This window comes from Triticum aestivum, chromosome 5B (genome assembly GCF_018294505.1).
Source record: "Triticum aestivum cultivar Chinese Spring chromosome 5B, IWGSC CS RefSeq v2.1, whole genome shotgun sequence".
Taxonomy (NCBI): Eukaryota; Viridiplantae; Streptophyta; class Magnoliopsida; order Poales; family Poaceae; genus Triticum; species Triticum aestivum.
In genome coordinates, this window is record NC_057807.1 from 7984288 (window position 1) to 7998135 (window position 13848).

Genomic DNA, 13848 nt, shown 5'->3' on the forward strand with positions numbered 1-13848 from the left:
GCAGTTCCTTTCTTTGACATGAGTATGTCTTATGACACCCCATAGTAAAAAAGCAATACTTACTCAGATTTTAAACTTGGTTGCATTGTCTTATCACCACATTTCATTTCTGTCTGCAGGAAGTTGAATTGATCTTCTGCTGTAACTTACTTATAGTTCTGCATAATATCTATGCTTCGCTGTTATCTCAATTAGTAAGTATTGAGGACCGTGAGATGGCCACATACTACTCGAGAGGCTGACGGTGTATCCTATCTGATGTCGCAGGGCATGGCACCTCTTGCTGTTAGCATTGCACCATCAGACTACGAATCTTTGAACCGGATGGATCAATGGTAGCGGTTTGAGCAATCACCTCTCTGCATGATCTTGTGGCCTGAATGATGATACACCAAGTCAGGACCATTGACGCGCGCACGCACGCACACACACGCAGAGGATTTGGTGAGGGTGACAACATTTGTACAACTCCTAGTGGCAGAAGAATAACATGACCAAAAGAGCATGAGGTTGTAGTTTGTGGTTGTCGTTTGACACACGAGAGGGGGCATAGCAGGAAACGTAATATAAAGCGTAGGTGGTGGCCTGGTGGGGTGATAGGGGGTAAAGGTGGAATCTTTTGTAAAGATAAAATGCAATTTACTATGCGTGTAAAAGCTTGTTATTTGAGCACAGTATTTTAAAGTAATTGCCACTATAGGGTGAAAGTACACTTGCTACATGATGGGTATTCGTCTTCCCTTTTACCCTGCACAATAAAGTAAAGGGAATGAACTAGCAATGTAGCAATTAATAGCCAATAACATACAGGCTCTGCTCTAAGCTATATATGCTGCTTCTACGGTCCAAACATTACACTCCAACATAATTGCCCAGTTCAATTCATCATCCACAAATGCTACACTTGCATACAGACAGGATGTGAGTTTCACAAGACTCAAAATAAGTAGTAGCCAATAATATGTTCTGCTCGAACATGGAGGTTATGCTCTAAGCTTAAGCTGCTTCTACAGTCCAAAGGCACCCATAATTTAAAGTTTTTGTCCAAGAATGCACAAAAAAAGATTATGCCAAAAATGAATTTGTGCATGCAGGGTCAATTCAATTGACTCGTCCATGAAGCCCAGCAGTGGAGAGGTGCCTACACAAATAAAAAAAACGCAATGTTCGGTTAGATAGACCTTTGGAGATCGCTTAATAGTTCAATTGCTAGCTAAATGTTAACCAAAATACTACATTTTTTTCAATGCAAACAAAATTAGATAAGAGAAATAAAAATTGATTTCTTCATGAAGTTGTTTACCACACATGACAATCTCCTCTATAACCTTCGAATCTGAGTTAACCGTGCTAAATGTAAATTATGTTGAAATGGAAGATATTTACCTCAGACCCAGCTCAAGAATCAAGAATCATAAGACTGACAGGGCTTCTTCACCCATGATAGGGTAAGCACCTACACAGATAAAAACATCACATAGAGTAGATGAATCTTTGGCTCCTGCAGAAATATGTTTTATAACAGGGAGATGTTTACCTTTTACAATGTCCTCTCCACAGTCCGATACAATTACAGTCAAGTTTCTTGTTCTCGGACAAAGTTTGGTAGCATCAAATATTTTCACCTGTAAAGCCATCCATATAATTAAATGTACCAAAACACATTTTCAGTAGTGCTATGGTCGGCATGAACATGTAGTTACAACATAGAGTTAACTTACCGAAACATCTTTTTCAGTATTCAATTTCTTTCCTTGATCAAAATGATCCCAGCATATGTCTATCAACATGCTTTCCAACTGGCAAAATCACAAAAGTCAAGAATGTCACATAAAAAATATGGAAAATATACCCTACAATCAGGTGCACTCACCCTCACACCTCTCCCTCACACGAAATATTTTCTTGTTCTGTGATTTTTGAAATACATAATGGCTACAACTCTAAAGATATTTCATATATAAAGCACCTCCACTAAAATATAGTATAGGCTAGGACAGAGCCTGCAGCCTGAGACTTCTAGATTGTTAACATAAGAAAGAATCAGAGTTTTGTTAGGAATGGGTCTGATCCAACTTGGGGATCAAGTAGATGCCGTCCATATATTGGACAGCCGAAGGGTTCTTCGCGGCCATGGCACTGTGGGCACTTAGCGAGTAATTGTATGCATAGTAGATGACATGGTGGATGTGGCGTTGTTGCAGAATGTAATCAACTCTGTAACATTGCACCGTTGAGGAAGCCTTCCCTTTCTTCTATAGTATATGATATGCACACTCGTGTGTATTCGAAAAAAAAAAACATTGGACAGACATGTAAGCCTTAAGAGGCACCGATCAGTCTATAAAGAAAACCAGAAAACAAAGGTTCACCCCCCTCCCACCTTTTTTTAAGATTTTTGAAGCCATGGCTCATTTTCTAAAGAGGCCATCGATGGGGCACTTAAGGGCATGAAGGAAGATACTGCTAGCATCCAGGAGCAAAGCTAGGAAATTTTTTTAGAACGAAGACGCTAGAAGCGTCCGGCTTTAAATTAATAAAGCCCACACGAAACAGGCAGAGTAGCAAACGATCGGACGTTACACAGAAACCAAAAGCCCAAGGCGCTACTAGAAACTTAGTCTTGGGGGGGTTCAAAGCCGGGCAGCGAGCACGTTACAAGGCGGAAGCCTATGAAAGAGAGCACGCAGGCTCGCAAACAAAAGATCACTCCCACCATTAGGTAGGCATCGCCGGCTCCCTGGCCGCCACGTAGACTTGATGGACTCGTTCTCGCGCATGCTTCATGATCTCAGAGTCCTTCTGCTTCACCAATGGACTCCACAGCTGCAACAGAATAAAGCATTTGCATATGATATTAGCCGGGTGCGGGGAACGATCCTTCAATGGTGAATTTGTTGCGGGTGAGCCATAAGGACCATAACATCGCCCCTATACTAGCCCACATCACTCGCTTGTGTTGACCCTGAACCGAATCCAGGAGTCCCACAAGTTCGGAAGAGGAGTGCGGGTCCCAGGGGACACCAGCAGCCTCGCGCACAGCGCTCCAAGCAAACCTAGCGAGGGGACAAATGAAGAAGACGTGGTTTGCATTCTTGGGGTTCCCACATAAAGCGCATGGACCTGTAGCCGGGCCATTCTGTTTTGCTATGTTGATGGATGTGGGGAGACAGTCCCGGAACAATTGCCAAAAAAAAACTTTGATCTTTAGCGGAACGCGAGTTTGCCATAGTCCTTTCACCTCCCTCTGTGCCATCCCTTTCCACAGTTTGTGATATAAGGATTTGACAGAAAACTTCCTGGAGGCGTTAAGATGCCACGACACCCTGTCGGGCTCATTGGACAAGGCAACAGGGTTCACCAGTTCCATCAAGGCACCCAGCCTTGCTGATTCCTGATCGTTAAGGTTACGGCAGAAGGCAATGCCGTGGGGGGGGGGGGAGGCCAAGGCCTCTGCCACCCTTTGATTAGGATGCACCGCAAGTGCATACAAATCGGGGAATTCTTCCCACAGGGGCCGAGTCCCCACCCAAAAATCAAGCCAGAAACGGGTGGAACGGCCATTTCCACATTGAATTTGGCCCCTTGGTCAAAGGCAGGTTTGATAGCCTGCATGTCCTACCAAAAAGGGGAGCCCCTCGCATCCCCTTCAAATAAATTCCCGTTTGGGAAATACTTAGCCCTTAGGATATCAGCCCATAAGCCAGTCGCCCCTTGCGAGAGCTTCCATATCCACTTGCACATGAGCGTAATGTTTTGTAGTCTGGTATTAGTGATTCCTAGTCCTCCCAAGGACTTGGGCCTACACACCGCAGCCCATTTGACCATATAGTATTTTCGTTTGAGACCCGTTCCCTCCCAAAAGAAATGGGCTCGTGGCGTGTCCATTTTTGTGTGGACCCCCTCCGCCAACAGGAAAAGGCCCATGGCGAACATGGGGAGCGAGGAAAGGCTAGAGTTGGTCAGGACAAGTGTTGCCGCGGAGGACATGAACTTGCCACACCAAGGGCTCACTTTCCTTCCCACTTTCCCACTTAGAGGTGCCCAATCGTCAATTGTCACCCTGCGAGGCGCTAGGGGCAGGCCTAGGTACGTAAAGGAGAACTTTCCCACTTTACAGTTGAGGAGGTCCGCTATGTGTCGCCCCTCCTCGCTATCTATCCCCATAGATAGCATTTCACACTTGTGAAAATTGATTTTGAGACCGGACATTAGTTCAAAGCTCAGCAGTAGTGCTTTCACCGTTGCTATACTATGAGTGTCCGGTCGGAACAGTAGCAGGGTGTCGTCTGCATACTGCAAGTGCGAGATCCCCCTAGGACAAGATGGCCTACCACTCCCTTGATGTGGCCAGCCGTGGTCGCTTTCCGTAACATAGCTGCGAGAGCATCAACAACAAAATTGAACAAAAGCGAAGACATCGGGTCACCCTGACACAGTCCCTGTTTATTTTGGAAGAAGTTCCCTACTTCCCGTTGACCAAAATAGCAGTCTGGCCACCCGAGAACAGTTGCATCACTCGGTGGACCCACATGGCCGAGAAACCCCGACTTAGCAGGACCTGGCGCAAATAGTTCCAGTTCACACGATCATACGCTTTTTCGAAGTCTCATTTAAGAAGAATAGCCGGTTCCCTAGTGTGTTTGAGTTCATGGAGGATCTCTTGCAGCGCGAGAGAACCCTCAAGGATGTTTCAACCACGGATTAAAGCACTTTGGGTGCGGCTAATGATGCGTTGCGCTATCGGGACAAGTCGAGAGGTGGTTGCTTTGGAGCAGATCTTAAACGAAACTTTAATTAACACGATAGGCCTAAATTGACGGATGTTATCAACGCCTGCCACCTTAGGGATGAGCGGAAGGACCCCAAAGTTGAGTCGGGCGATATCTACCGTCCCTCGCATGAAACCATTGCACACCTCAAACATAGGCCCCTGCAGGATCGACCAGAAGTGTTTGAACATGGGCACGGGCCACCCGTCCGGGCCTGGCACGGTATCGGTTTTCATGCTCCTCATAGCAGCATCAATCTCCTCGGGCAAAAAGGCGAACCCAGCTCCTCGTTTTCCCGATCTGTAACGAGCTGGGAAGGGTCCCACGGGTCAGCGCGCACCCCTGCTCGCTGCTCCTCACTCATCCCCATTAGCTGGATATAGAAGTCGTAGACATGACGCGCTGTGTCCGCCTGAGCCAGCAGTAACCCCTGTTCGGACTGCAACCGAAGAATCGCACATCTACGTCGTATCCCATTAGCGTAGGCATGGAAGTACTTCGTGTTGGCGTCACCTTTGAGCACCCACTTAAGGCCACCCCGACGCCGCCAGTACTCCTCTTCTGCGCGGAGCAAGGACTGAACCTGATCCTCCAGCGCGTAACGATGGGCCCATTCTTGTTCAAAAAAAGGCCGATCATCAGCCTGTTTGTCAAGGCTCACGATCTTGGCAAGGATACTCTCCCTGAGCATCTTTTCCTGACGGCCCAAGTTGGCCCCCCAGCCCTTGAGACTAGCCCGAAGGCGGCCCCCTACCGCGATCCAGGAATCCATCAAACCCAGTTGGGCACCCACCTGGCTAACGCAATGGTTCCACTTCACCCTGAAGATGGAGTCGAAGTATGGATTTTCAAACCAAGCCGTTTCGAAGAAAAACCGAGGGCTTCGACGAATCCTGTCCTCCCCTGAGGTAAGGATAAGCGGGACGTGGTCCGACCCTATCCTGGTCTCAGCGACAAGCGAGCATAGAGGGTACACCAAATCCCAGTCAGGAGAGATGAACATCCTATCTAGCACGGATCGCACAGCAAGTTACGGCAAGATGGCACCGACAGTCTTCCATCAACGATGGGAAGGACGATCAGGGCCTCGCGGCCAAGGCCAGCGACAAAGATGATGGCTTGTAGGGGAATCCCAAGTTTGCCATGCTGGGAGTTCCCGATCTAGGATGGGTTAGAATATGTGCTTCACTCGCTGACTCAAGTTGAGTAGTGTTCCGAAGGGCAAGGTACTCCGAAACACCGCAAAACATGGTTAGCATCATACCAGCTGACCAGGAGGGGCCCACTATGGTACCGCCGCCTCAGGCATGGGGAAGGCATGCTACCATGGGAGACTTTCAGCGGACAACTTAACAATCATTTTGGTTCAAAAATACGAAACACCGAAAACGGGCGAGCTGAAGCTCCTCGATAGCCAGGAACCATCGCAAGTATGAGGAATAATTTCTCACATTGGTGTGTCGCTGTGAGGGTCTAACCGAGGTGCATGAAGTAGAGTTTTACATTGCAGGGTTGTGTAAGCCATTGCGTAAAAATGTACAATTCACATCCCTGAGAGAAGGGGCGATGGACCAGGTACGAGCATTTGAGGACCATGACAAGACAGAGGGCGAGAACTAGGGTGCGCCGGTTACTGCCACATCCACCCTCTCGACCCGCTCACTCGTCTACCCCGTCCCTTACTGCTCATGCCAATGTTGCACTACTGGATACCTTAGGAATCCCGCAGGACACCCTAGGCAGAAGGCCCTTCAGGCGCCTCACAACAGAGGAGATGGACTTCAACTGTGACTCACAAGTTCACACCTGGTCACTGTTATAAGAATTTTTTATTTCTGTGGCCAAGAGGGACAATGGAGACTCTACCAAGGAGGATGTGGATGTGGATGTGGAGGTCTCCCTTCACGCTCCCACCGGTATCCACAAAAGCTCAGCGATGTAGTAGGCAATTGTCATCCTAGGAGTCATCCTCATTGCCCTTGTTGACTCTGGCTCCACCCAAAATTTCCTATCATACCAAGACACCATGCGCACCCGCGTGGAGCTTTCCCAACGGGCAAGCATGCGTGTGGATGTCGCCAATGGCAACAAGGTCATCAGCCATGGGATCTGTCATGGCCTTGATGTCTTCGTGAGTACACAACCATTCACCGTCGGCTGCTAAGCCTTTCCTTTGTAGAGTTACGACATGTTTCTCGGTGTGCAATAGCTAGTGGCTCATTGAGATCCATCTGTTGGACTTCACCAAGCCCACCATGTTGTCGAGCCGCGCATATTACCGCCTAACAACCTTGCTACATGACTTTGAGGGCATGGTCATTGAGCCGCGCATATTACATCTAGAGCGGTGATGTGATCACCACATTCACCTCCTTCTAGGAGCGGCTCCAGTGGTGGTCCGTCCATATCGCAAACACATCAAATGGCAAGATTGAGTGGCAATGCGCCGATGTGCTAGATTAGGTTCGAATTTTCCTCTCGGTCCATTTGGTCAAGAAGCAAGATGGCTTGAGGAGTTTCTTTAAGGACTATCGTGCCCTCGATCACACCTATTATTGGGTCCGCAAGCTACTTGGATTTTGTAGTGGAATTTAGTCCGGGAAATCTCAATACTAAGATGCTAAGCACCACAATGTTGATCAATGATTGTGGCCTGATCCAATTGATGAGAATAACCGTCCATGCAGAAAGCTGATCCATTCAGCCATGAATTAATGTTCTTCAACAAGCACACCATTATTCAAATTATTTAATTAGAATTATGAAATTACTATCTACCTATTAAAGATGTGTGAGATTAATCTAAGGTGGATTAGAAAGTAACTAAACCTAGTTGTAGCAAAAAAATAGAAAATTCAACAAATACAAAATACACAAACCTCAATTGTAGTAGAAATGTGCTTTCCGTTAAAACTTTCAATGACATCACCCTTGCGAATTCCAATTTTCTCAGCATGTGATTCTTTTGATATCTAATTTTCAATTAGCATAATTAGTTCATAATATGCATATGGCAAATAAATTTAAAATAAACTATAATGGAACTGATAGTCAAAATTATATAGAAAGTACCATATGTATACCTGCTCAACAATAAGGCCAGAGTCGATGTTATGCTTACGAGTCATCCTCTCAATACAAATAGGATTTAAAAACTTGATTGGACTAAATGTCATTCCAAGGTGGAGGCGAGGCATACAACTATACCAAATAAAATGAAGACGAAACGAGTATCAAATTTAAGAAGGAACATCATAACATTAATATCTTTACAAGACATATGTATCACATTACTAAGAAAGAATTGAGAAGGGCGGAATACATACTTGAACCTCCTCCAAAAATCCAAGCACTTATGCAATATCGACGAAGGTACAAACGTCTCATTAATTTGGTTGTTAACTAGACCCACAACCTTCCCTTCTAAATCAATGATGGGCCCTCCATCATCATGTAACTATAGCATTGTAGTAGTGACGAATATTATGATTTGTAGTGAGAAGGAAGTAAGATGGAGATGCAAAACATAAATTTGAGATGTAACGTACCAGTTTGAGACTAGATGCATCACGAAGAAAATACATGTAGTGGCATCTTTCATACCCGGATGGACTGTTATAGGCCAAATTACCATGTGTTATCTTTATATCAAGATCTGCATCTCTTCCAAGGCGGAAAACATCTTGACCAGAATGCACACGGTCATTAAAGGTGGGTAGATGAACTGGTTTGTCCACTTGAACCTCATAAATAGCAATTTCATAATGCTCTTGAAGATAGATGAGGTGGCCTAGTGTAGTTGTGTTGTCCAGCAAATGAACAATGACCTAAAGTAGACGGTAGCAAAGTTTATGACCTTACATTTTCTAAATAACTTATATTGAGGAAAACATTTTTGAGAGATCAACTATCATGAAAGTCAAGAGCTAGAATAAGAACTTCTGTTTCTAATTTTCTATTCTAACAAAGTTGAAGATAATGACACATTTAATTTGCAACTAGCCACAGGTGTATCAACTGAGTCATTAGAAATAATTTAATTTGAGAAGGCATAAACAAGCAGATAAAAAAGCATAGCTAGTCAAGCAGGTAGATAAATAGACCATTGAATATATGTTTTTACTTGCATAGTAGTGTAGGGCTCCCCACCCCAATTTCATTTGAAAAGAAGCTGGTAATTAAAGCATGCATTGTCTTAAGTTCAGGTACCACCATTCGGTGGGACAAACGCCCTTGCTGAAATTATGATGACAAAGAGACTAGTGAATGTTAAGAAGTTTACCTTAGCGTTATGATGATATTCACCTGTCCACTGCCGCTTCCACTGGTTTAGATCATTTTTGCGAATGAGATGAGCAGATGTCAAAACAAGGGCGGTTTTTCTCTGGTCATCCCTTTGAAACCACAAGCCACAACATTTATTGAGCTGTTGATTCCCTACAAAGCAACAAAAGTTGCAAACGTTGGCTAGGTAGCAAATACTACCTCTGTAAACAAATATAAGATGTTTTATATCACTAAAGTAGTGATCTCAAATGTCTTATATTTGTCTTATAGTTGTTTGCAGAGGGAGTATTAGTTAGGACGCAAAAATGATGTTAAATACACACCGAGAAAGGATGAGAGCAAAATGATAGATTTAGCAGCAAGAAGTATTGCATCTCTTGTGAGTTCACGGATGGAAAGGAGGCCACGGTCATTGAACAGGCACGAAGATGGATCGTGCCAGCGATCCATTGTGAACAGGTCAGCTAGACGAGCTACGTAAAGAAAATTAAGATCAGGTTGGAAATTAACGATGAATGGGGAAATTAACGATGAGAAAAGTAATTTTGGGGGGAGGGTGGGGGCGGGTGTTTACCTTGTTCTGCTTTGTATTTGGCTTTGGCGTGTTTGAAGGCGGAGCGTGCGACCCGATCTGCAGCTAGCTCGTCTGGAATGTAGGGTTCGTAGACCGGTGAGCTGGGTGGATCGGAGGATTCCTCCGTCGCGGACTCGACCACATCGCACACACGACCTACAGAAAAATCGTATCTGTCATGCTGAGGAGGAAAAGAGGTTGGAACCTCGGGGGGCAAAATCACCTAATTTTGCTTCGGATTGGGTTGTGTCAGGCTCGAAGATCGCGAAGGTAATCTCATCTGCTTGTCCATCACTGTTGCCGATCCTCCTGCCGGCCTTGGTCATCTTGTCGACTCGTGCCAGGCTTCTCTTCTTCTTCTTTTTCTTCTTCGTCTCCGGTGGTCCGTCGTGGTCACGGATCCTCCTGCCGGCCTTGGTCATCTTGTCGACTCGTGCCAGGCTTGTCTTCTTCTTCTTTTTCTTCTTCGTCACCGGTGGTCCATCGTTGTCGCGGATCCTCCTGGCGGCGGCCTTGGTCATCTTGTCGACTTGTGCGCCGCCTCCCGCAAGATGGTTCTGCACAGGAGCCGAGCGCAGTCGCGGTGGCAGCAGCGATCGTCGATCAATCGATCGCTTAGCTGGGCTATAATGGGCTTTAGTTTTACGCTCAGTGGCTGGGCTTTAGCTGTAAGCATATAAGAACAAAAAAAGTTGTCCCCCTCAAAAAAAAATTGTGACACACTGTACGACAACAACTTCAGGGACCAGGTTCGTCATCGATTTGCTCGAGACGGAGCCGCGGCAGTCTTAAGTTTGGAACGCCCAAGATTCATGGCAGAGGTGAACTACCTTTCTTAAGTGTTAGTTTAGAAGAACTAAAATTCTGGCCACGGTGTGGTATCGATGGCAAGAACCCGCGAGGTTTGGAACAATGCTAAGGTGCGCTGACCACGTGAACATGAAGTACTTTGCATACAGATAGGGTTAAATCCAATATATTTTGAAGCTAAAAGTTTTTGAATTCAAAGAAAACTTCGGGTGAAAATATTCCGGAAATTCTGAGATTTTCTCGACACCGGTTTTTCCGTTCCCACCTGGAAAATAACCGAAATCGAGAAGAAAAAAACTGGTAGGACTAGTGTTCCTACCGGCTCTACTCCTTAGGTTATAAGGGCAGAACAACGGAGGTCGGGGGCGAGCACGCGAGCTCCGGCGCATCGGCGCCGTCGCGAGGGAGGAGAAGGGCGGCTGCGGTTAGGCCAGGAGGCGGCTAGGGTTTCCGGCTCCTCTGGAGCCGGGCAATAGGATAGAAATATCTTTATTGCTTAATCTCGAAAAGGTGTCTTACAACTAATATTTATAACCTCAAAACGAATAGCCTAAGATAACTTGTGGGCCAAGCCCCTAACTACTGCCCAGTGGGCCTCCTCCGGTTATATGTTAAAACGGTCATAACATCTCTCCCCGCCTGCACAAACAGCTCGTCCTCGAGCTGAAAGTCTGGATAGTGGTGGCGGAAGTCATCACGTGGCTCCCAAGTAGCCTCCTCCACTGGAAGTCCCGCCCATTGGATCAAGACGAACCACAGCCCGCGACGGAGTTGTGCCTTCAACACCTTCTCTGGCTCCAGAAGAAGACGTCCGTTGGCGGTTGGAGGAAGCGCGGGTGGAGCCGCCGGTGGCTCTCCATGAAAAGGCTTGAGAAGCCCCACATGAAACACGTCGTGTATGCGAGCGGCAGCCAGTAGCTGAAGGCGATAGGCCACCTGCCCGATGCGCTTCAAGATAGCGAAGGGTCCAGCATAGCGAGGACCGAGCTTGCGCTTTGCGCGCGGGTCGAGTGACTGCATAGAGCGGTGGAGAAGACGCGGCCACACCCAATCACCCACCGCAAACTCCGCCTCGCGATGGTGGTCGTCGTAGTAATGCTTCGCCAGCTGCTGGGCCCGAAGGAGACGCTGACAGACCTCAGCAAGCATCTCGTCATGGGTGCGAATAAGGTCACCCGCAGCCTCCGTCCGCGCCGTAGCCAGGTACACCGGCAAGATAGGTGGAGGCGGCCGACCGTAGACCACCTCAAATGGTGTCGCACGCAGGCGGAGTGATAGGAGGTGTTGTAGCAGTACTCCGCCCATGCGAGCCAATCCACCCAAGCGCGAGGCCAATCACCTGTTACACAGCGTAAATACATGGCAATCACCTTGTTAACCACCTCAGATTGGCCGTCCGTCTGGGGTGGAAGGCCGTGCTGAAGCGGAGCTTGACGCCCGCCATCCTTAAGAGGTCGCGCCAGACATGGCCCATGAACACTGTGTCACGATCACTGACGATCGAAGAATGGAAACCGTGCAAACGGACGATCCCGTCGAAGAAGGCACGGGCCACGGACGCGACGGTGTAGGGATGCCCCAGCGCGATGAAGTGAGCATACTTAGAAAAGCGGTCCACCACTGTAAGAATGACCGATTTGCCGCCCACCTAGGGAAGGCCCTCGATGAAGTCCATGGAGATATCTACCCAGACCTGAGATGGCAAATCCAAGGGCTGAAGAAGGCCAGCCGGCCGTAACGTCTCCGTCTTGTTGCGCTGGGATGTCGTGCAAGAGCGCACCCAATCACGGACCAGGGCGCGATCACCAGGAATGTAGAAGTCGGCGCGGAGATGATGGAGGGTTTTCTGCACACCCTCATGGCCAGCCGAGTGGGCTAGCAGCAAGACCTGATGACGGAGATCATCATGCGCCGGAATGAAGACACGGCGCCCATGGACGAGCAGGCCGTCGGCGAAGCGCCAAGGCTCCTCCAGATCGCTGGCCGCCAGCTGCTGCTGCAGGAGGACTGCGTCGGCAGCGGTCGCCGTGGCCCGGTGAATGTCATCGAAGAGGCCGAAAGTCGGCCCTGAGAGGATGCACAGCGCTGTCCCCTCGGAGTCACCGGTGACGGAGTTGAGGTCGGCGTCGCGGTGAGACAAGGCATCGGCCACGGTGTTAAGACGACCCAGGCGGTACTCGGCGGAGAAGTCGAAGCCGAAGAGCTTGCTAATCCACTGGTGCTGCAGCACGGTCGAGAGCCTCTGGTCCAGCAAGAACTTGAGGTTGTAGTGGTCCGTGCGAATCTGGAAAGACCGACCCCATAGATAGGGACGCCAATGGCGCACCGCCTGCACCAAGCCAATGAGCTCCCGCTCGTACGCCGCGAGCTTGAGATGGCAAGGGGCGAAAGGCCGGCTGAAGAAGGCGAGAGGACCATCGCCCTGATGAAGCACGGCGCCGAACCCTGCACCCGAGGCGTCACAGTCCACCACGAACGGGCGGTCAAAGTCCGGCATCTAAAGAACGGGCCCCGTCGTGAGAGCCCCTTTGAGGACCTCAAATGCTGTCGTCGCCTCCTCGTCCCAGGCGAAGGCGTCATGGCACAACAATCACGTGAGTGGCGAAGCGATGAGGCCGAACTCCCGGATGAACTTCCGGTAGTATCCGGCGAGGCCGAGAAACCCGCGAAGAGCCCATGGAGACTGTGGCGTCGGCCAGGCGGCAACGGCAGCCACCTTGTCGGCATCCATAGCAACCCCGTCGGCCAAGATGACGTGGCCGAGGTAGGCAACCGAAGGTGTTCCGAACGAGCACTTCGAGCGCTTAAGATGAAGATGATGCGCCCGAAGCTCGTTGAAGACGATGGCGACGTGCTGAAGGTGCTATGCCCAAGACGCACTGTAGATCAGAATATCATCAAAGAAAACGAGCACAAACTGATGCAAAAGGGCCGGAGGACGTCATTCATCAGAGCCTGGAAGGTCGCCGGGGCGTTGGTGAGGCCAAAGGGCATCACCAAGAACTCGAAGTGGCTGTGGTGAGTCCGAAACGCCGTCTTGGTGATGTCATCCGGGTGCATGCGCACCTGGTGGTACCCCGACAGGAGGTCGAGCTTGGTGAAGAAGCACGCCCCATGTAGCTCATCGAGGAGCTCATCGACCACCGGAATAGGGAATTTGTCCTTAAGTATGACAGCATTAAGGGCACGGTAGTCGATGCAGAAACGCCATGTGCCGTCCGATTTGCGAACGAGAAGCACTGGCGCGGTAAACGGCGAGGTGGAGAGCCTGATGATGCCTACCGCGAGCATGAGCGCACACTGCCGCTCCAACTCGTCCTTCTACAACTGCGGATAGCGGTAAGGACGCACTACCACCGGCGTGGAGCCCGGCAGAAGGTGTATACGGTGATCATACGCCCGGGC

At 48.7% G+C, this 13848-nt stretch overlaps 1 protein-coding gene across 1 annotated transcript; it reads right to left on the bottom strand.

Annotated features, from left to right (window-relative positions):
- Positions 1–645: 645 nt before the first annotated feature.
- On the bottom strand, positions 646–10250 carry LOC123115410 (uncharacterized). Its single transcript, XM_044536570.1, has 12 exons — positions 9857–10250; positions 9634–9789; positions 9383–9532; positions 9055–9209; positions 8321–8599; positions 8099–8229; positions 7856–7973; positions 7652–7744; positions 1722–1799; positions 1538–1625; positions 1387–1456; positions 646–1141 (listed from the first exon to the last, which is right to left on the bottom strand). Exons 1-11 carry the CDS (start codon positions 10152–10154, stop codon positions 1413–1415), a joined length of 1590 nt encoding a protein of 529 aa, XP_044392505.1. The 5' UTR covers positions 10155–10250; the 3' UTR covers positions 646–1141; positions 1387–1412.
- Positions 10251–13848: the final 3598 nt, after the last annotated feature.

Excerpts from the sequence above, each read along its gene's own strand:
- LOC123115410 (XM_044536570.1), bottom strand. The coding sequence starts at position 10,154 with ATGACCAAGGCCGCCGCCAGGAGGATCCGCGACAACGATGGACCACCG. Across the intron at positions 8,600-9,054 it reads AATATCATCATAACGCTAAG|GTCATTGTTCATTTGCTGGA; the intron begins GTAAACTTCTTA and ends CGTCTACTTTAG. Across the intron at positions 7,974-8,098 it reads GATTTTTGGAGGAGGTTCAA|TTGTATGCCTCGCCTCCACC; the intron begins GTATGTATTCCG and ends TATTTGGTATAG.